This window comes from Ipomoea triloba, chromosome 14, assembly GCF_003576645.1.
Source record: "Ipomoea triloba cultivar NCNSP0323 chromosome 14, ASM357664v1".
In the NCBI taxonomy this organism is placed as follows: domain Eukaryota; kingdom Viridiplantae; phylum Streptophyta; class Magnoliopsida; order Solanales; family Convolvulaceae; genus Ipomoea; species Ipomoea triloba.
The window spans coordinates 5588720-5615217 of NC_044929.1; the positions used below are offsets into that span (position 1 = coordinate 5588720).

The 26498-nt window shown below is 34.2% G+C and overlaps 2 protein-coding genes across 9 annotated transcripts; one reads left to right on the top strand and one right to left on the bottom strand.

Annotated features, from left to right (window-relative positions):
• Nucleotides 1-129: 129 nt before the first annotated feature.
• Nucleotides 130-17466, bottom strand: LOC116004491 (phospholipase SGR2-like). 8 transcript variants are annotated; one of them, XM_031244559.1, is made up of 22 exons: nt 17319-17466; nt 16101-16344; nt 13863-13963; nt 13485-13670; nt 12662-12817; nt 11522-11593; nt 11286-11438; nt 9039-9089; nt 7301-7471; nt 6296-6445; nt 6070-6135; nt 5452-5970; nt 5313-5367; nt 5068-5183; nt 4741-4813; nt 3652-3754; nt 3472-3565; nt 3301-3363; nt 2235-2283; nt 1730-1833; nt 1035-1081; nt 130-891 (listed from the first exon to the last, which is right to left on the bottom strand). In XM_031244559.1, the coding sequence occupies exons 2-22, from the start codon at nt 16300-16302 to the stop codon at nt 654-656; spliced, it is 2769 nt and encodes a 922-aa protein (XP_031100419.1). In that variant the 5' UTR covers nt 16303-16344; nt 17319-17466; the 3' UTR covers nt 130-653. The 8 variants fall into 8 exon arrangements, with proteins under 8 accessions (XP_031100419.1, XP_031100420.1, XP_031100422.1 ...); XM_031244560.1 differs by lacking the exon at nt 17319-17466 and adding an exon at nt 16486-16603; XM_031244562.1 differs by lacking the exon at nt 17319-17466 and adding an exon at nt 16486-16602 and having other exon boundaries at nt 16101-16381.
• Nucleotides 17467-21079: 3613 nt separating this feature from the next.
• On the top strand, nt 21080-25224 carry LOC116005355 (WD repeat-containing protein 74). The gene is made up of 13 exons (XM_031245635.1): nt 21080-21239; nt 21447-21565; nt 21662-21691; nt 21832-21968; nt 22087-22266; nt 22358-22421; nt 22574-22681; nt 22806-22959; nt 23542-23631; nt 23901-23956; nt 24130-24187; nt 24448-24582; nt 24663-25224. Exons 1-13 carry the CDS (start codon nt 21158-21160, stop codon nt 24839-24841), a joined length of 1392 nt encoding a protein of 463 aa, XP_031101495.1. The 5' UTR covers nt 21080-21157; the 3' UTR covers nt 24842-25224.
• The last annotated feature ends 1274 nt before the right edge of the window (nt 25225-26498 follow it).

Here is a 26498-nt window from a genome sequence, read left to right on the forward strand (position 1 = left end):
AGGTGACTTCCCCCTTTATTTCTGAGATTAATAGCCACTTGGGTGTTTGGACTATACTTTAATAATCTTACATCACCTAAATAATATACTTGCTTTACAAGGACTAATAATGCATTTAACGTAAGAAAATTGAGAACTAAATACAAATATTTATTAAAGCTCAACTAAGAGTTTTACTGAAAAATAATGTATATTATTACAGGCAACACAAAAGGGAGAGTCCTAAACAAAAAATAAAAAAATAAAAAAAATAAGGCAATAACTCCTTGAATCTTTCTAATTGCTAAAACCTATTCTCTGTGCACTACTTGCAATATATACAGATTCTTGGCACACTATATACAAGCTCCCGAGTATCAACTCCTAACTCAATAGGAGACATTTAGCTATGCTATATACACACAAAACACATATAGAGAGAGGGAGAGAGAAGAGCCACATAACATACCCAACACAACATAGTCAGATCTGGAATCCCATTCATAATCTAACACACTATTCGTGCTTCATAATTTTTGTCGGGGAAAGTCTTAAGATTTGCATGGCCGACATCTTTGAACCTTATTTTCTCGGGAGAGAGAGAACTTGGGGGCTAATTTGCAAACAACTGTTTAAAATCCGAGAAGGTAATTACCAGGATCAGATCAATGCACTTAGTGTTTCAAAATTCTCCTTGCTCTACGAGAAAATTTCTTCAAGAAGACACTGTCAGCAAAAGTTAAGGGAGTTTCTTCATCGTCCTCTTCATTTGGACCATACCAGTAACCTTCATCGCTCTCGTGTTTTGAGTTTCCATCTCGAGATCCACCTGGTGAATGGGTATCTTCTGGAATGTCCCGGTACAAGTGTTTCAAGATGAAAAGTGCAGTATCAGGATCTCTCCAGTAGTTTCTGCAATAGTATTTCATAAACAGGGTTTAAATAAACTGCAATCAGTTCAGCATCAACAAAATCGATAATTTAGGGGATGCAAATTGCAATTCCTTGACCTAAATATTTCTTATAGGTGTAAAATGGACAGATTATGTACTTACGTATGTGCTCCAATGGCAGAAATATATGGATGGCGAAATGTTTTATCCTGGATTGGAAAAAAAAATGGGGATCAGCAGGGAAATAACTGAACCACATCGAATTTCAGAAATCATTAAAGAATTGCCAATTACCGAGAAAATGCACATAACATATAACAGGTTTCAATGGACTAGGAAGTAAACTAGCAAAACGTGAGCCACAGTAGATGCAAGAACATATTAATAAGATTGAAATGCATCCTCCTATACATAATTGTATGGGGTATTTAAACAAAAATATATATGTTTTCTGAGGCACTCCAGTTCTACAAAGTCAGAACAATTATTCAAAATCAACAAAACCAATGAATTTGCAAATATAATTTCATATGATAACATATCTTTGTTCAGGACAATGGAGAGCAAAAGGATCAACGTGTAAAGGTAGACAATGATTACTTATAAGAAAGGAAGAAGACTGCTTTTATGTGTTGTCAGTTTACACCATCACAAAAATGGGAAACTTAAAGAACAAAATGAAACCATATTGAAATCATTAAAGCACAAATCATCATGCATATCAGTCATCAGAGATACAGAGGTAACTTGACATTGGATATGACAATAATTAGAAATCTTGGAAAACCATCAACATTAACAAAAGCAGGAATATCAAGAACCAGTAAAATTGCACTAAGATTCTAAGAATTATATACTTGCAAAACATGATCAATTCGACCATCTTCACTTCCAGTTAATTTCTCCATCATTATTGAACCATATGACCTATCATCTCTCACTTGAGCTTCATGAGTTCCTTCTGCACGGAAACTCACCATCAAGACAAGCAAATAGTATTGAGCAGAGGAAAGGGAGTGATATATGAGAGATGGAAAGGAATATTATATATATATATATATAGGGTAAGTTCAAATGAGAACAACCCCCTCCTGTAAAAAGTGAGGAGTCATCTCAGCCGCCCATCACGGTTCACCAATGGTTGAGGGTTTTAGTGAAAAAAAGCATGGGGTCAATTTTATAGTTATTGCAATATTTATAAAACTAACCCTGCCCTTTTTCTCCTTATATTTCAGCAACCCTCAGCCGTTAATTTATCCAAATGGATGGATCATATCAGTCCTCACATTTTACATGGGAGCCTATTTTGACCTATATATGTATGTATATATATATACATATATATATATAGGTGTCCATTACCTTCCTCATTGTTATTGTTTCTTGATTCGCAGAATGTAAGCACCTTAACCTGCTTAAAGAGTACACATTTCAATGCACCAACAATGTTATAGTTACAACTCAAACATAATGTGCATGAAAATATCAAGAAGAGCAATCCCAAATGAAACAATTCCATATTATTCGCTGAGATATTGTGAGAACCCGTACAAAGCTAGCAAAGATTATAAATTTTAACAAGATAATTGGAAGAGTACAAAAGTTTTATCCGCATAAACAGTAACAACTATCATGGTTAAATGTAATCTTCCTCAATTGAGTTCTTCACACCAGCATGACAGCATAGTACTAATGCCAAATTAATGCACTATCAAGCCTACATGATCACTATTAATTTATAAATGTCATCCGTGCATTATTGTTTGAGAAATAGAATCATATAAGAGATGAATGACCATGTCACATTTCCAATAAAGAACTCCTGCCTTAAATTTTTGGTTTTACAATAGCCATCGCTTTTCCCTTTTAGCATGTTCAATATGTAGTGGACATAGCTGAAGCAACTCTTGGAATATCAACAGATTCTTCATTATAAAATTGTTGGAAAGAAGTCCTATAATTAATATATGTAGTAAAGAAATAAGACTCATTGTCTATAAATACATAGGTTCTTGTAATCAAGCAAATAAGTAATCTACCCATTATCAATTTACATCTCTTCCTCTCTTATTTATTTATTTCTTTTTCTTTCTTTTTTTTTTGTCTCTTCACCAAATCTTTCATAGCTTCCACTTTACTGGCAAGTGGTGGTCCAGTGGGGTGTAACTGTTTAGTGTCTTTTCATTTAAAAGACAAGAAATGTCTGTAAATCAGCAATATCAATCAAAATTCATTCTGTTCATCACATATCACTCAGTTGAACTTAATGAGAGGAATATAAGCTTTGTAATTAAAGATAAACAAAGATACTATAAATTAGCATAGGCATGTTCAAGAAACAAAACATGTAGATTCTAAAGGACCCTTCTAGATTGCTAGGTCTGTCATGTAAAAACTAAATAGTTATAACATTATAAAAAATTCTCACCCTTGCAGAGTGTATATGGTTCACAAAAGCATGTGAACGTGAAGCTACTCCTTCAGTGAATTCCTGTTCAAAGAGTGAGAAGGAAAATAATATAAGGACCCCAAAAAAAAAAAAAAAAAAAACAAAAACAAAAAAAAAATAATAAATAAATAAATAAAATCTCAGGCTTACCTGAAAACCAATGTGCAGTCTCTTTCCACCTCGGTGGTAAGGAATAATGATTGGTCGTTTGCTAACATATTCTTTACAGACAAGTGGTTCTATTCTGGATGAAGAACAAGCATAATTCCATATTAGGCACTGCAGAGTGTTAAACATTTCACAAACATACGAAAAACATCCAAACTAAACCTATATGCCACTGGATCAAACGGGTGAAATATGTTGAACATTTGTCTACAAGCTGGCATCTCTTCATTAATCTTTTCCTCTTCCCAATACTCTTGCCCTTTGCCTATCAACCCCAAAAAGAATAAGAGAAGAACATAAGCATTTCAATTGTGTGTAGCAAATTTAGCTGCACAATATTTCAACTTGAGCTTCCTAGAAGCCTTGATAAAGAAATGATCCATGTCTCCTTATGGTATTTATAGAGAAAACTGAAAACATATATTGCAAATTCCCAAATATGAGCTGGCATGCCTGCTGTGCATGTAATGTCATCAGATAAATCAACAGACAAATGAGCAAAACTACTATTTAGTAATGTAAAAGATGATGTCATGAATACCAAGAATCTACTTACCCAAAAAAATGGGTAGGGGGGAGATGGGGGCAAAAAGGACAAACTCAAAAATCAGGCAGATTTGCAAATACTACAGAGAGTCAGAGAAAGGAAAAAACCTAAAAGAGCTAGACTTATATTTGAGGCCAATCGGTGTCAAGTGTCATCAAGCAATGACCATCAACTTTACTTTGTACCCCATCACAAAAAAATTCAAAACCATGCTACAAATCATGAATTTTTAGAAGGTTAAAAGAGCCAAGGAAACTTGTTGAAATGGACTACTGACGAATGGCATACAACTTTCAACCAGCCAACAGACGATACCTTGACTGCCAATCTTTTTGTGGATCCTTCAGTTGTCACTAACATTACTTTGGTAGCTTTATTGGTAAGAATTATTTAGTTTTAATTGATTATAATAATTAGTTTTAATATAATAAAATAACTCCAATTATAATACATTAAGAACTATTATAGTTTGCATAAAAGGGTTTAGCCAACGTTGACACTTTTTAATGAGGTGGTGCATTCTGGTTAATTACCGTTGTATAACACCTATACATTGACGATGCATCAAATATTTTCTCTAATATAAATAAAATATACATACATACATACATTTACACACATTATTTTGAGAAATAAAGAGGGAATGCTTAAATGGCATGTAACTTCATACTAACATAAAATGAGATTCAGCATTGGAAAATTACCAATTCCAATGCGAACATTGCGAAGGGAAAGAAAAACTCCAAGAGGAGAACCAACAGCAAAAAATGTATCAACCTAGTCTCAAAGAATCAGGAAAAGATAAGAAATAAGTTAGAAAACAACATATAAAAATGTAAAATAGTAACACTTGTATGAGGATCATCAAAGATAAAGGTTTAAATTTTATACTAGTATTAGAAATAAATTTCAAGCAATTTAAAAAATCATGCTACAACATAGTAAAACTATTATTTGCTGCTAACTTTTAATAGTAACAAGCTGATTGTTGATATGACAAACTACATATACCCTCAATTTCAAAAAATTACCTTGAATGCCAACTTTGTGTATTTTATGCAAGGGGTATAATTCTTATGTGAATCACTTTCCTTGGAAAAATCCTTTTCAGATTGGTTTATTGTATTTGTTTCTTGCCCCTTTTTCCCTGTGTGTTTTATACAGAAAAGTCAGAGAGCAGCACATAAAGCCAAATAAACTAAAAGTATTTTTGCAGAACAGAAAAAATAGACAATGCTGTAAGATATCATCTGCTTGAAATCAACTAAACCAGTACCTTCGGGTCCGCGCCAACAATCTAATTCTCTGATTTTGGCTGTTAGCAAATCAATCTGACACATGGAAAATGTCACTGATATAAAATGTACAAACTATAAAAGCAAATTTAACAAAATTATATCATTATATGTCAGAACCTCTTCTCTCAATGATCTAATCATTTTGTCTTTATCACTTTCCAGTTCTCCTTCAATTTTTGTATGGTCAGACCCAGTATCTCTGCATTCAGCTATTTCACTATCATATGTCATATCCTGTTCACTAGGGCCCAAATCATTCCTATCATCATGTTGCTTGATATCAACACTGTTTATAGCAGCTTCATCTGAGTCTGACAATGCAGGGGGACTGACTGAATGACATAAGAATTCAGTACATTCTTCCACGAGGCCTGAGCAGCTTTGATCTACCTCCATGATGTCATTGCCTAGCATATTCACAATGTTCTTGCTTCTGTCACTATCAAGGCTTTCATCATCCACAATAGTGGTAACATTCTGGTCCAAAGATACTTCACTCTTGTCAGGGAAAGACACTTTCTTCTCATTTTCTCCCCTGTACATCCACTCCATTGGAAATGGAGAGGACAATATCTCTTGGTGGCATAGAATATCATAAGATAGAACACTCCCAAGTGAATGGCCATATATAGAAACCTAAAAAATAAAAATTACAGAAATATGCTTTTAGCATGAACTGCCGAAGAATTCTTTAAAAATGAAAGCAAAGGTTTTTCAAGTGCCACCTCCATATACCTTTCCATTGTAGCCAGGATTTCTTTTGATGAACTTTAAATATAATCTGTTTAATTGATTGGAAACCTGAAAGGGCCATAAACAATTAGCACCAGATAACATCGATTTAAATATTTGACAAATACAAAAGAAGTGTGAATATAGACTCCAATAACAAATAAATAAATAGAGTTGGAAAACAAAAAATGGCAGGAGAAAACAGGAAGAGGAATAGAATATAAAATACCGAGTCAATGATAGCCTGGCAGTATATGGGGCTCATGTAGTATAACACATCATGTACTGTTGCACTCAACATTGTTCGGAACCCACGGACACCATCTAAGGTGATTTTTTCCACTGCAGCCTCACCACCAAGCTTTAAGCCTTTTCTCCACTGTAATGCCCAAAAATGAAGTGGTCAACTAACATTATAAGTGGCAATAATCAATTAAGTATCCCAAGAATAGCAACAAGATCAGAGAATCCAGGAAATGAAGAGATAAGGAGACAAATTTCTAAAAGAGATTATTAAGGTCCAAAATAAAATGGTAATAATCATTATTAATTGGTTTATATCATTGGAATTTTTATTTATTAATTTATTTATTTTATTTATTTATTTACTTAGATGACTAAAATAATAGCAATGATTATCTTTTACATGTATCTATATTAAATGACATGTATACAATATATGGGACTATGCATATTACTGGCATATTTTATGTATGTGTAATTTGCATAATTATGTTTATATTCTAGGCACATTTGATTTATTTAAATTCAAATGTTTTAAAATCACGTGTTGTATCTAATAACATAATGTTTTATAATATGATTTTTTGGTAAAATATTGTGACAATCAATATATACAAGCAATTCAATATTACAAGAGAACAAATATTATATTGAGTGATATTTTTACACTAATCACATAATAAAATAATTGTACACATTCAATATTAGAATTTTTTTTATTATTCTATCTTTAATTTTATTATCTAAATATATAATTTAAAATATTTATCTGTGCATCGCACGGGTAATTGTGCAATTATTTGCTTGAATTCAAGCAAGGATAACATTAGAAAACATAATCGATCCAACCATTTTCATCATTTTCACTATATAATATTGATGTTATAATTTATATAATTATATATCAATCTAAATATTCTTAAAACATTATAACGAAATTCATTCCGTGCAACGCACGGGCGAAAATACTAGTTATGAAAATAAGATTTACCTGGCATGGAATGAAGAGTACTCTTTGTGTGCCAAGTTGGTATGGACTTAAGTGCCGTTCAGCAAGACTTGCTGTGACATGACGAAAATCTCCAACATCATCCACAAGATTAGATTTCTCCAACCTTTGACCAATCCCATGGACCATGAATACTAGGTGCCGAACTGGAACCTATACTGGAATTATTAATTAGATCGTGTGCATTTGAAGTCTTAATTTGCATTAAATCTTCAGAGTATCAGCCACTATAATCTTTAGGATGTAATGTCCAAAACATAGGCATATAATATGGGACTAATACAAACATTCTCAATACTGGCATTGCTGAGCAATCATTCGACAAATAGAATGGGAATTGCTAGTCAAAAATGGCATTGCAAAAATGCAGAAATTGTCATTTCTTGGAAGTTTCACAAGCTCTATTATTCCAAATGAAGGTTCTAAACAATTTCTAGTCCGACGTTGTATGTTTTCTTAGTAAACAACTTCCCTCATCAGTTCAAGGACAAACAGCTATACCTACTTTTGTTTAATGCCCATCCAAATAAGAAAACTCAACTCTAGAACTCTGTGTTTTTGAAATACTCTCATACTCAAAAAGGATTTGAGGTAATATTCTCCAATACATCTTTTGAAATTCCCTAACCTCATCTAGTAAAATTCTACCACCACATCTGAAGATCAGTTCTTCAAACATACTATCAATATTTCCCCACCAGCAGTTGAGTTGAGTTTATTCATGGATCTCGAATTAGACAACTAATATAAGTGTACAGTGTACTCCAAACACACAAATGATGTTGATGCACCAATAGGGGCATGAGTGGATCCATCCCCCTTACCACGATTGCCAGCAACTAATACTTATATGGATTCTCAATTTCTCTTTGAATAGGTAAAAGTAGTTTTATTCACCCTACCACATCTTTAGTATCGTACAGCCATTTGTCTTCTTCTCATGCCTTTATTTCTCACTTAGACTCTATGTTTTATGTTTACTCCCAAAATCCTACACCAGGCCCTATATACAGGATTACAGGGTACATACCCTCATACAAAATGTAAGAAATCACTTCCTCCTTCCAAATACGGAGTAACGCTTTTGATTAAGTATATGTGCATCATAGAACATAATAATACTATCTTCAAAGATTTAAGTATCAAATAATCAAGTTATATTGAACTACCAAGTACTCTTGATATTGAATGCTTTCCTAAAATGAAGGTAGGCATCAACTTTTGCTTCTGTAGTCCCAAAAAACAAATAATGCAAGCCACTGAAATTTCAAGTATTACCCATTTACCCCCACATTAGGGCCTAATATGGACAGACAGGCTGACAAGTGCTCTACAATAAGCTGTATTTAGCTTCTTAGAACAACATAAAATCTGGCATCTCAACTAGCTTCTGGAAAGTTGTTTTCAGCTTATTATGATAAGCTCTATGAAATAGCTTATAAAAATAAGACCAAAAATCAAAACAGCTTTTAGAAGCCATCAGCTCTTTTCATGAACTTATTCAAAAAACATTATTTATTTATTTAAAAAAAAAAAAAAAGAAGGTGTAACTGCTTATTGCAGTAGTTAAGCTGAAATACGCTGACTATGCTCATACAAGCAGGGCCTAGAAAAGTTATTGCCTGGCTTGTACAAACGTGACCTTTTGGATAAAAATAAGATTGATAACAGAACACCCCCTTTTAAAAAATGTCTTTGAACAATATTCACTCAACCATACCTGTGAACAATAATCATCCATTTCCTCCTCCTTCTTTTGACGTAACTCATCCTAAAAACAAAAAACAAAACAAAAACAAAACAAAAACAAAACAAAAAAAAAAACAAAACAAAAAAAAAAACAAAAACAAAAAAAAGTTAGTATGTGAAGGTTTTCATAGTTCCATGAAGAAATCATAGTTGTTCAGTCCCCGCACGTAAAAGTTCATTTTATGCATCAGACTAAACATTAGTCACTTTTTAATATCTTTATGGCCTTGAGATAGAAACCGCAATTGTTTTTTCAGTCATTTAGTATCTAAGTAACTACCTTAACAATTTGCAAAGCAAGTGAGATCTACCACCTTTGCTACACAACTACATAGTTATTGTCGTTAACATAAGCATGATAGCAAGCAACCTGGTTCGATCTAGCATCTGCATTTCATAATAGAGCATTTATTTTCTGTCATTATTACATTATTATGTTTCTATCTTTGAGCCATTGCATTGCACATTACTGGGAATCTTCAGATTTTTTTATCTGCATCTTACAAGTTAGGCATTCATTAAATTGGGAGGGCCAGTTAAGGTCACAAGCTCTTGACCAAATGCATGATAATCCTTTCAAATTTTTTTTTTCTGGTCAAATCTTATCTCTATTCCTGGTGAATGAAAGGTGATATGTGAACTGATTCATGATATATTTTGTTTGGTGATATGTCAACTGATTCTCAATATATTTTATTTCTCTTCTCTTTTGGCAGGAAAACATGTGCTCCCAAAGTCCCAATAATGGCTAGGAAGACAAAGGAGGGGGGCCAGGTATAAGGATGGCAAGGTTTAGATATCGTTCTTCTCAGAGAAAATGTGAAAGTAAATAGACTGATACTGCTGCAGACTTGAACTGCAAGTATTCTTTACCTATTTTACTTATATTCATAAAGATGATGCCAATATATTCTTCTTTCCTTATTTTGTTGTACAGTTGTATATCCCTTGATTATCTCCCTAAGATTTTCCATAATTATTGTGTATATTCTTGCTGTAATTCTTCCTATGTTAGAGCCTACATTTAAGGGATTAGATTAGCCTAAGTTTAAGGGATTTGATTATTATTATTGTCTATATATACTGTAATTTTGACCAGCAAAAACACAGAAAAATATTTCAGAAACTCTCTCTTTCTTTTATGTTTTGACAGATGAGTCAAAATAAAACTACAAACTATCATTACTTTTCTCTATTTTGGTTGCGGTTCCACATGTACATGCTACAGATTGAAGTGTTGGCACAATCTTCCTAATGAGGCTATTCAATCTGGGTGTATGAGCCATTTCATATACTTGAAATGGGAGCTTGTCTGAAGACAACTCTTACAAAGGATGCTAATTAGACTAGGTAGTGTGTATGTCCAATAGTGAATTTTCCTGCTTTGACTGCTCTCTTGCCACATTTTTATATGCACTTCGTATCCAATGATGGTCTTCTACATTGACAGGAAAATGTTTGTCTACGTAATGAGAACCATGAAGCACATAAGGTCTTTCTTCAAAATGTATCTTTGGTCACTAGAGATACATCCCGTCCCCAGTACTCTTCTCAATTTTGTAGCTTAGGTTCTAATTCTGTAGTGTGTTTTTGTGCATCTTATATTTGAAGTTTGGACTTTGAACTTTTTATAGTTCGAACATAAGTTTTATATTTTACTTTGGACTCTAAATGTTATGAAGTTTTATTATTTATGTATGGATACAACAATTTATATTATTAATTATCCCATGGAGTTAAATAGGTCGAACTCAAGTTTGAAAGTCTGAGCAATCTGACTCGAACTCGAGCTCTAGCTCGAGCTCGTACACTCGAACCAATCGAACCGAGCTTGAGCTATATAAATACTTCCCGAGCCGGGCTCGAGCTCGAACTCGAGCCACCATGTTTTTATCTAGCTCAAGCTCGGCTCGTTTGCAGCCCTAATCTGTGTCCAATGTTAATATTCGAAAAAACTTTCAACACTTGTAAATCTATGCAAATACAACTCCTTATCATTGATAAATATATGAACCATGCCTACTAAGAACTTAACCCTTTCACTTTACCCTTCATTTTTACCTTATTTTAACACATTCAAATGTATTCATTCATCCTCCTCAAGCAATGTAGTTAAAATGCCAAAGAAAATCAACTTAAGGATGTATTGTCAAGATGAGAAGTATTCAGAAGTGAACATGTATGGCATCAAAAGTAGAGATAATGTAAAGAAACGAACTTGTGTTGGTTTTGGCGATTGTGACGAGGCATATCCACGTCTTAACTTAACACCATTCCCTCCAAATCGAAGAACACCAGAGAAACCAGAGGTATCAACACTCAGCCAGGCTTCCCACGTGTCATCTTCTCCTGTGAAGAGAGCATGTAGTCCCTGCATCCATCCATAAAACCTATTACTCAGTAGAAAGAATAGTCAAATGAAAAGTTATTCCACTAATGAAAATAATGGCATACTAGAGTGGAGCCTTGAAGATCAACTCGAGCTGCATAGAGTCCAGACGGTTGAAAGCTTCGGCGGTGCCAAACCTATAGGCAAACAGCCAAAATTCAACTAGTAGACCTCTAACTTATCAACATGAGTAAAATAAAGCAAGAAATGTTCATAGTACTGAATAGTATCCAATGTCCAAATAAATAAAGACATAGCATTCAAGTGTGTAATCCCTAAACGAAACAATCAACCAAATGGAATTTGAATGAAGTAAACATTAAGTAGGAAAAAACAAAGCTTTAATTAATCTAATAAAACCAAATTTCAAAATTTTAGCTACCCTGCATATTAAAAGAGTTCCAATCTTTTTTTATTAACAAGTTAAAGCATCAAACTTGCCTATTTACTTCAATTTTCTTTGTTTTCTAATTTTTCAGTTTTCATTCTTTGTTTTCTATTTAGAAAGCTTGTTTATTAACACTCATTTTTTCAAATTTAATTTTTAAACTAACGCTATAGAATTAACACAAGTTTAATTTCGAGTGATTTTTAAACCTTATATTTAAAATATTTTTGGAAATGTTTGGTTTAAATGGAACAAATATAATTTTTACTTGTATGCCTAATATATGTAAGATTTTTACATTTGATATCCGAACAAAATTTATATCCAAATATAACATAACTAAAAATATATCTGAACCAAAAACCTATTAAGTTCCCCTAAAATTTAGTTTTGATAATATTAATATTTTTTGAGCTAATATTTAAAATAATTTTGGATATATTCATTTGAGTGAAATGTATATATATAATTTTCCTTTGAAGTCTAATATATGTGAAATTTCAATATCTGATATCTAGACCAAACTCATATTACGATATAACAAATTAAAAATACTCGAACCAATAATCTATTGAGTTCAATCAAAATCTAAAACTTGGTTTAGAGTTCAAGTTTTAATTGTGATAATGTGAGAATGTGGTTGTAGTGATATATTGCCAAATAGATGATACAAATTATGTTTTCCATTTAGAAAATAGTTTTTAAAAGTCCTCCAGTTTTCAAATTGGAAAACAGTGCTAGTAAACATATTTTCTGTTTTCTATTCTCCAATTTTAATTTCTCCAGTTAGTAAACGGACCCAGTGTCTAAAGAATACCTTACAACGATACGCATACTCCAATTGTTCAGCAACATCTTCCCGGAGTGGAAGCCAATCAAGGCCTCCTTTACAAGCAAACCAGTGACCTCTCAAGACACGCCGATTTTCTCCATTCCAATAAACAGGAAAACAGTGCCTCTTTGCCAAATCTACCTGCAGTAGCAAGCAATTAATATTTAAAGATTTTCTTCTACATTTCATTTATTCCTTTTTCTTTTGGGTCACATCATGGGTCCGGCATTTAGAACGAAAGCATAGCACTAAATACTGCACTTCATGGACAAAGATAAAAACATTACTCTAACCATGGAAATAGCATCCCCCACCCCCGCGCGAAAAAAGGGTTTTCTTATTACACTTCAATGAGATGAAACTGGCAACTCAACTCAATAAAACATAACTCCAAAAATCCAATCTAGTTAAAATCAGCAATACGAAGCTATGAAGTATGAACTATATTTCTGCATTGAGTGTTCTATTTTTCTTTAATAGAGCAAAAACCATACCACGCCAGCATGTCTTTTTCTACAATGAATATCCAAGTTTTGGTCTATCCCTCACTCAAAATTTTCCTAATACTTCCATATAGTCATTCATTACAACCAGGGCCTCCATAGGCCAATGTTGAACACCATGTTATTAATCAAATAAAGTTGAATATCCTAATGGCAATTAATAGGGCTCAAAAACGATTTATCCAAGTTCAAACCTCCTCAACAATGGCCTACACCAATCACTATCTAGAAATTGATGCAATTGGCAGATCAGAAGCAAATTTGATCAAATCTTCAGAGGTGGCAAGCAAGACAATTACAATTACCTCATACAAACCTCCCTTTACAGGGACACCAACTCTCTCTTCTTCTACTGCATCCTGTTCAGACGACTCAGTGTTCACTGGAGAAGATTCTATTGACGTTGAATTTAATTTACTAGGCAATTCACTTGGCCCTTCACTACACTCTGCATACTCTTTCCACCATAAAGAAAGCAACTCTTCTTCTCTCTACATTTAAATAATTGAATCCATTAGTCCCTGGTGTTCAAAACATCCCAGAGAAGAATATATTCATTCATAAAAGTGTTCAATCTCTTGATAATTGCGTGATTAGTTTCCCAAACTAGAAACTTATTCATTAGGCAATCAATGGGAGCTGATTTTTTTTTTTAAGAAATGAGTGCAATTATGTGAAAATACCTGCAAGAATAAAGCTTCAATAGCTAGAGAATCCCTCATGCCAAATCTGAAATAATCACCATGCCCCACTATTTCTGTGTGAGGAACTGCAGCAGCAGGTTCTGCAAACAAATTATGGATGTAAGCTTTTGAAGGACAAGATTGTTATGCTTCATAGTAGTTAAGAAGTGAAGCACATGGACATGCATTCTCTCTCTCTCTCTCTCTCTCTCTCTCTCTCTCTCTCTCTCTCTCTCTCACACACACACACACACACATTCTTAAGTCGCTGAAATAAAACCAACCAAATTAATGAGAATTTGAAGAAAGAATTCTATGACTGAACATGCTTGAATACTATAGAAATACTTTTCTTTCTCCTTTTGATCTCTTTTTGTTTGGTTAGAATATAATTAGATAAATTCTGAAACACTATATGGATAAAACTCCAAGGACAACACATGAATTCCACCGGTTTCTCTTTACAGCATCTCAATGTCAGAAACCTATCCATATCCAGTATTCTCACCATTATCATCTACAAAGACAATAAAGATTGCACTGCCACTTGCATGTAAAACCTTCTTACCTCACATAGTCAAAAGAGCAATTTCGACTAAACAATCAAACAAAAATTCAGCAAAGCAATCAAACTCAGTAACACAACAAAACAGGGACAGCATGATTACACAAAAAAATTAAAATGAAAAATATATATATCAAAACAATGCAATAACTAACCATTCAATGCCAGAGGAACCTTGCAGAAGTACCACCGGACATCACCTCCATCAGATGGACTTACTGTATGAGCAAGGTACTTCTGCCTACCCTCACACTGCTCAATCTCATCTGCCAACCTCCTTATATTCGACGGCGTGTTCTTCAACAAGTCCGGAGAAGTTTCCTCCACCACATTGGAGCCTGAAGTTGATTCCACCATTGCGTCCAAAATCCAAAACCCTCAAAATTATATCAAATTTCTCTGTGATTTATAGCAAAACACTCGAATCAAAGCATGCCTATTCCACCGAAACACAAATATACAAGAACAAAGTTTAATCTTTGAACTGAGTTTTACCAGGAGATAATTCATCAAGTAAATGTGCAAAAACTTGATCCCTACCAGAAATTTCTCACTATTCTCCAGTAAATTTGAATTCTAACAGCGAATTTGAGTCGTTTGTTTGTAGACTTGTAGCTTTGTACCCAACGAAAAGAAATCGAGATGGAAGGGAAAGAGAGAAGCAACGAGAAGGAAATGAAATCTTCTTTTTTTTAAAAAAATTACGGAATAGATGAATATTCTTTTAAACCCAGACGATAATGCATTTTAATTTATCAATAAAAAAGAACCACTTCTGCAAATAAATGTAATTAGACTAAAATCAAAATTTGGTCCTTTCATTTTGGACCATTTCTCAAGGGTATGCATTCGGTTGGCCAAACCGAATTAATAGAAATTTTTAAAACTTCAACCGTTAATTGAATCAAACTTTTTATTTTCGAATTAATCGAACCTAAGTAAGTTTTTTTGGATTAATCGATCGGTTAACCGATTAACCTAAGTTGTTTTAAATATTGAAAACTGATTTATGATTCACGCAGTCTGGGCTGTTCAGCTTTAAATGTCTTTCTTCCTCTGAAGCATTTATGTAAATTTAACTATTTAAGATTTGAAGTTCAACAAGAGTATAACAAGCTGTTCACCAAAAAAAGAGTATAACAAGCTCAAAATATCATAGAAAACTTATTGACCCCAAGAAAGCATTCACAAATAATTAAGTTACATACAAAGTTAAAGAAAAAGAAACATAGATTAAACAGGGAGATAGGAAAAGATAATGAGGAGTTAAGTAACCTAAAGGCTAAAAGGTTACCGATCATCAATTACCCCAGTCGGCAAAACCAACTCATTACAGTATTTCAAGATATTCAACAGGTTTAATAATCAAGTACCTCTGCGAGTCAAGACACTGGAGCGGCGTTCAGGTAGAGGTCGGAGGGGGTAGGAGACTGGAGCGGTGGTCCTGCGGAGGTCGAACGAGATGTCTTGGAGCAGACAGAGGAAACGCCGACTTAACTGTTAACAAACAATTTATAAAACATTTAAGGGAAAAGTGTCAAATTAGCCCCATAAGTCATTCTGATAATGCAATTAGCCTCCCTAAGTAAAAAAAGCTNATATATATATATATATATATATATATATATATATATATATATATATATATATATCAAAACAATGCAATAACTAACCATTCAATGCCAGAGGAACCTTGCAGAAGTACCACCGGACATCACCTCCATCAGATGGACTTACTGTATGAGCAAGGTACTTCTGCCTACCCTCACACTGCTCAATCTCATCTGCCAACCTCCTTATATTCGACGGCGTGTTCTTCAACAAGTCCGGAGAAGTTTCCTCCACCACATTGGAGCCTGAAGTTGATTCCACCATTGCGTCCAAAATCCAAAACCCTCAAAATTATATCAAATTTCTCTGTGATTTATAGCAAAACACTCGAATCAAAGCATGCCTATTCCACCGAAACACAAATATACAAGAACAAAGTTTAATCTTTGAACTGAGTTTTACCAGGAGATAATTCATCAAGTAAATGTGCAAAAACTTGATCCCTACCAGAAATTTCTCACTATTCTCCAGTAAATTTGAATTCTAACAGCGAATTTGAGTCGTTTGTTTGTAGACTTGTAGCTTTGTACCCAACGAAAAGAAATCGAGATGGAAGGGAAAGAGAGAAGCAACGAGAAGGAAATGAAATCTTCTTTTTTTTAAAAAAATTACGGAATAGATGAATATTCTTTTAAACCCAGACGATAATGCATTTTAATTTATCAATAAAAAAGAACCACTTCTGCAAATAAATGTAATTAGACTAAAATCAAAATTTGGTCCTTTCATTTTGGACCATTTCTCAAGGGTATGCATTCGGTTGGCCAAACCGAATTAATAGAAATTTTTAAAACTTCAACCGTTAATTGAATCAAACTTTTTATTTTCGAATTAATCGAACCTAAGTAAGTTTTTTTGGATTAATCGATCGGTTAACCGATTAACCTAAGTTGTTTTAAATATTGAAAACTGATTTATGATTCACGCAGTCTGGGCTGTTCAGCTTTAAATGTCTTTCTTCCTCTGAAGCATTTATGTAAATTTAACTATTTAAGATTTGAAGTTCAACAAGAGTATAACAAGCTGTTCACCAAAAAAAGAGTATAACAAGCTCAAAATATCATAGAAAACTTATTGACCCCAAGAAAGCATTCACAAATAATTAAGTTACATACAAAGTTAAAGAAAAAGAAACATAGATTAAACAGGGAGATAGGAAAAGATAATGAGGAGTTAAGTAACCTAAAGGCTAAAAGGTTACCGATCATCAATTACCCCAGTCGGCAAAACCAACTCATTACAGTATTTCAAGATATTCAACAGGTTTAATAATCAAGTACCTCTGCGAGTCAAGACACTGGAGCGGCGTTCAGGTAGAGGTCGGAGGGGGTAGGAGACTGGAGCGGTGGTCCTGCGGAGGTCGAACGAGATGTCTTGGAGCAGACAGAGGAAACGCCGACTTAACTGTTAACAAACAATTTATAAAACATTTAAGGGAAAAGTGTCAAATTAGCCCCATAAGTCATTCTGATAATGCAATTAGCCTCCCTAAGTAAAAAAAGCTCCATTCCGGTCCCTTAAACCGGTAAAATAGTGATATTGAGTCCAAAAAAACTTGTATAGCAGGTTAAGTTTTCTACATTTCGACATGTGTCACTTTAATTATTTTTTAAAAAACTTTTTATTTATTTATTAAATTATTAAATAAATAAAAAAAAAAACTTAACAGTCACCGGCTGTCTATGGCCGCCGCCCTCGTTCCATGCCTTTGAGGTCCAGATCTGGACTTCCATGAAGTCCAGACCTGGACCTCATTTTTTACAGTCGTGGCTGTCCTCCCCGGACAGCCGGTGGCTGTTAAGTTTTTTTTTTTTTTTTTTTTTATAATTTAATAAATAAATAAAAAGTTTTTAAAAAAATAATTAAAGTGACACGTGTCGAAATGTAGAATACTTAACCTGCTATACAAGTTTTTTTGGACTCAATTGCACTATTTTACCGATTTAAGGGACTGGAATGGAGCTTTTTTTACTTAGGGGGCCTAATTGCACTATCCGAATAACTTAGGGGGCCAATTTGACACTTTTCCCAACATTTAATCATTAATCGAACAAAAAAATTTGGTTAACCGAACTTTTTCAATTCTGTCGATTAACAAAAACAAACCATTTAATGTTAAAAGGAAAATATTAATTATTGTCAATTAAAAAAATATTTAATTTAACATAAAATGTACGTAGTTTTTTTTTTTTTTTTGTACTACTGACCATGTTACAATGTAGTACTCCGTATTTTTTTTGCTCGAACCCACTCACATAATCCATGTGGGAGTGTTAATCGGGACACCGAATGCTACTTGACCACAAGGTCTTTGGCAATGTACGTAGTATTTAATTGACCCTTTTAAAATTTAAAAGTCTAATTGATTTTTGGTGTATAGTTTAGAGGTCTATTTGACACTTAATAATAATGAAATATTTAAAATCAAGAGTCAAAACTTAGCTACATTTTTTTTTTGAAATAAACCTAGCTACACCCGTACCCATCCTCGGCAGTCATCGGGCCTCTCAGCCTCATGCCGTCGCCGTGCAAGTCCCAGCCTCACGCTCTGTGGCGCTGCCTCTCTGCCGTCTCTAGTCGTCTCACTTTCGGCATTTTAAAATATAGGAGTTAGTTTGAGGGGGAAATGACAGAAATGTGAATGCATGGCATTTTATTGACAAAATTGTGAACGAATCTAATAATTGACAGGAATGTAAAAAACTTAGTTCCCAATGCATTCTTTGTCATAATTGGTCAAACACAAAATGCAAGTGAGACTTGTATTTTTTGAAAAATGTAAGTGGGACTTGCGTTAAATTTTTTTATTTTGGTCTCCGGCGACCATATGGTCGCCGGTCGCCAGCTTCTCCGACGAAGGAGAAGCCAGCGATGGTTGATGGCTTCTCCAGCGAAGGAGAAGGAAGCCGGCGACAGGCGACCATATGGTCGCCCGAGACCACAAAAAATAAAAAATAAAAAATTAACGCAAGTGGGACTTGCGTTTTTCAAAAAATACAAGTCCCACTTGCGTTTTGTGTTTGACAAATTCTGACAAAGAACGCATTTGACAACTGAGTTTTTTTACATTTTTTTCAATTATTAGATTCGTTCACAATTTTGTCAATAGAATGCCATGCATTCATATCTCTGTCATTTCCCCTAGTTTGAGCCTGGTTCTCTGACTTCTCACTTCATTTTGTTACTCTGTATATGAGGTAGATGCATTTTTGTTCTTTCAAGAATTCCAACTTTTAGTAAACTGGAATAGCTAGTACTTTTCCGTTTACTAACTGAAAATTTTCTCAAGATTTCTGGAAATTTGGAAAACTGTAAAACATAAAACAGAAAACATGTTTACTAGCACAGTTTTCCATTTTGAAAACAAGAAATAATTTTTCAGTTTTCTATAAAACTGAAACAATATAAAAAACTGTTTTCTAAATGGAAAACAGAATCAGCTATCATCTATTCGACTATATGTCACTATAACCACATTCTCACCATTATCTACTTACATATTTATTGATTACTAAGATTACATTTATTATCATATTCTTTTACTTATCATCATCTTCTATCTTTTATACTTACATTACTTATTTAAACATAACTTATTTGATTATGCTTAAAATTATACATCATTCACATTATCAAAATTGAAATCTATACCACGTTTTATATTTTGATTGAACTCAATTTATTATTGGTTTTGGTCCAGATATCATATATCGAAATTTCACATATATTACTATATTAGAATTCAAAATAAAAATTATATATTACATACATTTCATTCAAATGAATATATCCAATCATATTTTAAATATTAACTCAAAAAATATTAATATTATCTAAACTAAATTTTGTGTGAACTTAATAGGTTATTGGTGTTAGTAAACAAGTTTTCTAAACTAAATTAATATTAAACTTATTGTTAATTTTATAACGTTAATCTAAAAAAATAAATTTGAAAAAATAAGTGTTAGTAAACAAGTTTTCTAAACATAAAACAGAGAATGGAAAACAGAGAATGAAAACTGAAAAATTGGAAAACATAAAATAGAAAACAGTTTTCTGTTAGTAAACAGGTCCCGGTTTCTCTGGCTATTTTACTCTTGAGTTAATTCCAACAACAGACCTCTGATTTTCTAAAATTAGTCCCCGACTTTTAATTTAGACAATTGAAGTTCTTTCCAAATTAGTCATTTCGTCAAATTTTGGTTAAGTTGAGGTCAAATGAAGAGATAAAATAGAGACTTCGACTGAGATTATATGGCTTTGATTGAGACGTTCACTAAGATTATATTCGTATATGTTGCGTATAAGACATGAGAAAAACGAGTAATAATACACTATACATGTGAATGGACAACTTTATCACTTCATTTGTCATCAACTTAACTAAAATTTAATGAAAAGACCAACATTGAAAAGAATTTAAAAGTCAAGAGACTTAAATTGTCCAAATAAAATTAACATAATCAGATAACCATTGTTACAATTAACTTTTTTACTCCCATCCGCCCCACAAAAAATTAATAGGAGCATTAGGGGTGTGCAATTTACCGAAATTTTTCGATTAACCGACCGAACCGAACAATTTCGGTTAACCATTAACCGAACCGAAAAATTCGGTTCGGTTAATGATTAAAGGAATCTTGAAATTTCGGTTAACGGTTAATTCGGTTCGAAAGATCGGTTAACCGAATTTTTATATATATAGATAAATAATTAAATATACATACTAAATACTAATTAGATTGAAGATTTGGAGTTATGGATGTTTGAATATTTGAAGTTATGGATGATTTGTATTTTATTTTAATTGGATTTATTATTTTAGGTGTTATTTTTATAATTTTACATTTTAGGTTAAAAAAGTTCGGTTAATCGACCGATTAACCGAAAAAAATTTCGGTTCGATTAATTCGGTAACACATACTTCGGTTCGGTTAACGGTTAAAAGTTTTAAAATTTCGATTAATTCAGTTCGGTTAAAACGGTTCAAATGGTTAATCGAGTGAACACCCCTGGAACATAATATCGCAAGATTCACCCCGGCCCAACAACACTACACCGTAGCACAAAACCCTCCTTCTGGGCCACTCGCCGTCACCCCCAAGTAGAAGAAGCTACCATGCCGCGTACTATTACCGCCGAGAGCCCTGGCTGCCCTCGTCTCCGGGCCTTAACCTTCGATGTACTTGGACTCATCAAAGGTTCGTGACAATTTGATTGTGATGATACGCATTTTTCTCTCTCTAAACTATTCCTATGCGGTTATTGATTCTCTGTAGACTATATCTATGTATAAGTGGGGCGTTGTTCGTTTTGGTGTTTGAAATAATAGATTCTTAGCTGCAATTTACCTTAGTGTGTATATATATGCATATGTTTCAATTTCACTTAGCTGTAGTTTTGTACAGTGATTGAAGCTCGTGGCGGCGAGCAAAAGGAAGCTCCGGCTGTGGTGGAACGGTGGGGCGCCCCGGATTCCTCAAGATGCGTGCTTGCTACTTCCATGATTGACCGCGAGCATGACCCTGTATGTTTTAATGTTTATATATATTCTCTATGTTTTTATTTTTTTTTTCTAAATTATGTCTTAATGTCTTCTGCCTTGGATTCTCACTTATTTCAGTTGCTTGGTGTTGCAAGAAAAAATGGCACGGTAATTGTCTTCTCCACATAATTTACACTCAAGCTTGTGAAGTAATTAGTTATAACTTCCAAAGAAGGAATTTTTATGAAGGTATCAAGTTTTGTGAATGATTGTTTGACATCTCCATTTTAATATACCTGTGCTGATAGATTGAGGTGCTTAGTCCTATCAATGGTGATGTTCGCCTTGCTATTCCAAGTTCTAGTGGAAGTGGAAGCGTGAGTGATGATGATGCGATTGTTGCATTGCATCTTTTCAGTAAGCAGAGATTGGAATCGTCATTGATGTAATGCTTTTTAATTTTTTTTTTTTTCATGTGGTTATGGATATGCCTCCCTCAAATGAATTTTTTGGGTCTCTTCATTCTAATAGTGATCCATATACAATTTTCTTTGTTATGTTAGGTCCTGTACCTTGCTTGATTGCACAACAAAAGGACAGGCAAGAATAAGGTCTTTTGAAATCCCTAAGTCACTTGGAGATTCTGTTACTGAGAGTTCACAAACTATATGGGATGTATGTGGTTCGGGTAACATTTTGTGCTCCAAAGTAGACAGCAGTGAGCATTATGCTTTGTTTGCAGGGTAAGGAAGCTTTAACATTTTGCATTAGAAATAAGCTTGGTTTTGCTTGTTGAGTTTTCTTATGGATACTGGGTTTGCTTTAACAATTCAGGAAGGGAGTTGAAATTAATGTGTGGGATCTGGAACAAAGTGGTAAAATCTGGGTTGCAAAATCTGTAAGTTTCTTCATTCTTTATATCTATGTGTTTCTGGATATAAACTGTTGGCTTCGTGAGCTGTTTGGTTCCTTCATTCTTTATATCTATGTGTTTCTGGATATAAACTGTTGGCTTCGTGAGCTGTTTGGTTCATGCATTCACTTTTGCAGCCTCCTAAAAACAGTCTTGGCATCTTTACCCCAACATGGTTTACATCTGCAACATTCCTAAGTAAGGATGATCATCGCAAAATTATAGCTGGCACTAACAACCATCAGGTAATTGGACTGAATGAGTTTCTGTGTAGTTGCAAATATCAATGGATGATATATCTGGATTTCTCCCCAGATATGATATTTTTTATAGAACTTCTATATAAAACCGGCATACTGTTGTTTGTAGGTGCGTCTTTATGATATTTCTGCTCAGAGAAGACCTGTCATTTCAATTGATTTTCGAGAAGCACCCATTAGAGCTGTTGCTGAAGATCTAGATGGTTGGACAGTGTATGTAGGAAATGGGTCAGGTGACCTTGCTTCATTTGATATGCGTACAGGTATGTCATATGATTCCATGTACAAGTGCTCTTGGATTACGTGTTTATTTATTTTTATTTTTAAGGTCCAACTAGCCAACTAGTGATTTTGGTTAGTCTATCTTTAGTATGCATGTTTCCAAGATAATTTTATCCTAGTATGCTCCAACCATCTGATGCTTAACAGTGAGATTACATTTTGAATCTTTATTCTTGATTGAATTGTCATGGTACTTGCTTTAGGTTGGTAAGTGATTTTGATTGGATTATAATAAAAGCAACACTTAGGAGGTTTAATCATTGCAGCTTGGTTTTGGGCCTTTTGGTTCTGGCCCTTCAAACTTAATTTAAATAGCAATGAAGCCAATGATCGTGAAGATGTATGTTGGTTGGCTGCTAATATTGTATTGTGATTGCTCAGTCTGCTTGATTTATATAAAACAAGTATTATTGCATGCCAAATTTTATTCCAGTAGCTTAAATATGAAGAATAGGCCAAATTTAAGTATTTCTCCACTTGAGTATCTGATTAAGTAATTGTGATTCTTTATAGTTTATGTTTGTTGACATTAGGAGAATTAACTTACCTTGACAATACTTTAGGGAAGCTTTTGGGATCCTTCTTGGGTAAATGTTCTGGAAGTATTCGATCCATTGCTAGACATCCAGAGCTTCCAGTGATCGGCTCCTGTGGTAAGTGTTTAACATGCTGTGCTTTTTATTTATTTATTTATTTATTTGAGCTGATAAATATTACAACCAAACTTTGGCTAAGTTGGTCCCTCTAGATTGGGGTTAAAGCTTAATTTAGTTGGTGACTGTTGCAACCATGAGTGCATGTGCGACTACTCTAAGCTTAATGAGTCCAAAATTTCCGTGACTCTTGGTTAATTGTCTTCATTCTTTACTAGACTTCCTTTCCAAATAAGAGAAAGTAATGTGAAAACTTATATATTTTATAGGGTTGGACAGCTATTTGCGCATTTGGGATGTAAAGTCACGGCAACTTTTGTCCGCGGTATGTTGACAAACTGCTGTTGATGAATAAACATGAATCCATAACCTTGATTGAGTATTAAAGCACATTCATTCATGAAATTATATTTCGGAATTGCCTTTGGGTTTTCATCATGTGAACTGGTTTACCAAATTTGTAATGGAGTGTTGTTGCCGTTTTGAATTTGAATGCAGGTTTTCTTGAAGCAGCATCTTACAAATGTTGTTTTTGATTCTCATTTTAGCAATGAAGGTTATGTATCAGCTCTTTCTGAAGCAATTACATAGTGTGTTGATGAATTTGTTTGAGTAATCATTTATTCAAATAATATTAATATTTTCAGTTATACTCGCCTAATATCCATACTAATATGAATACATTTATATAGCAAGCCTGATACAGTTTGGAGTCACTGTGACCATAGAAGTTGTTGCTGCTATAGTTGGTTTTGCTCTATTTTCTCATTGGTTCAATTGATTATTTGAAATGCCATTTTTTTTTTTACTTTGCAGCTCCGCTACCTCAAGAGCCACAAGATGTGAGTGAGACACAAGAAGAATGTGAAGAAGAGACTACAATGCCAACGAAAAGGAAGAAAGCATCTAAAGACCACAGTCGAAAAAAGAAGCTCAAGAGCAATAAAACAGGTAAGATGATACTGAGGAGTGAATGACTTTCTTCAATTTAGACTGATATGTTGAAATTTGATTTTGTATATACTCTGCAGCTCGTCAAGACCCAGAGCAGCAAGATGTGAGTGAGATGTCTCATTCTGAAGACCAAGAAAACTGGCTAAATGACGAAGCTGAAGAGGAGACGACGCCCCCTAGAAAAGAAAAGGTATCTAAACGACACGGTGGCAAGAAGAAGAAAACAGGCAAGAGAAAAGGAGACAGCAGCGTGTAGTGATCTTACTCATAATTTGCTTCACATCCAACGAACTTCTACACTAGCTACATTGACCAACTCTCAATTCATGCCATTCAAAAGCTATGCTGAACTATTGGCGCATTTTGAACGGGGCTCTAGCCTCACATCCAATTTTGCCGGCTAGTTTAATTTTGTGCTATAAGTAAATTATTTCCTTTTATTTTGTCCTTTGTATACGACTTTGCAAATGAGTGGATGCTGGTCAACAATAGGATCAACATATGTGTGAGTGGATGCTGGTCAACAGTAGGATCAACATATGTGTCATTGATCTTCTGTTCTTTTTGTATGATGTAATGCACTGGATCACATGAACTGAACAAGTCTGCAATGACATATTAATCTCATGTTTTTTATCATAGAATGTGTCGAGTTGCTAACTCACTCGTGATCATCACCTAGATACTTGATTTCGAAGGTGCCCAGCTCTAGTTTCAACCTCTTTGACTACCTCCAACTCACTCGTGATCATCACCTAGATACTTGATTTTGAAGGTGCCCAGCTCTAGTTTCAACCTCTTTGCCCAGAGGTAGTCGAAGCCTTATAATATCTTCTTCGTATGTAGCTTTTATTGCGATAGATGTCACTTCTCGGGCTGGCAGGATGTTGGTGCACTCTTTCAGCAGCAATAGTGATGTGATCTATGGGAATCGCATCAGAACATGGTGGGTGGGTGCGTGAGTTCATCAAACTGAGCTTCTCTAGCTTGGCAGAGATTCCTAAGATCATGTGAACTACCTGCATCCTCAACAAGTATAGCATTCCCCCAAATCGCTTTTGGAATTGCTCTGCAACCAGAGCATCGAGGGATGCAAATGCAACTGATAAATTGATCTCTTTTGCTGGTTGACAAGCTATTCCCAAGGTCACAATTGGGAGAAACAAGGAGCTCATTCTGGGGTGAAGGTCGCCTTCTCGGAGAAATTGACCAGATTTGGTCGCCTCCTCTAGGAAGGAGACCAAAAAATGGCCGCCTTCCTAGAGAAAGTGGTTAGAACTGATCGCCTCTTCCGGAAAGGCGACTAGAAAATGGTCACCTTCCTAGAGAAGGCAACCAGATCTGGTCTCCTCCTTCGGGAAGGCAACCAAAATTGGTCGCCTTCTCCAAGAAGGCGGCCATTTTCTAGTCGCCTCTTTCGAGAAGGCGACCATCCCGGAGGAGACAACCAAAAAATGGTTGCCTTCTCGAAGAAGGCAAACATTTCTGGTATGTTCGCCAAGAGATGGTTGACAACGGTCGATTTTTTAATTGAAAAAATATGTCTAAACCCTAGTGACTTACTATCACATGTTACTAACTTGTTTTTGAGCTTCATTGCACAAAAATAAAATGTTAATGAGTTTAATTACACTTTTAAAAAGTTTAAGTACATAATTGACTTTTCAAGTAATATTTGAAGGCTTATTTAACTCTTTTCCCAATAAATAAATAACCCAAAAACATAACAAAATGTACCCTATTGCATTTAAACAACTTGTACGTGTTTTTTTTTTAAAAAACACACACACACAACTTGTACGTATTTTACCTGTTTCAAATCAATATCTTGCACTAGATGTAAACACCTCAACCGCACAGACTAAAAAAAAAAAAAAAAAACCATACCACAGCACCCTACTGTCAAATGCATC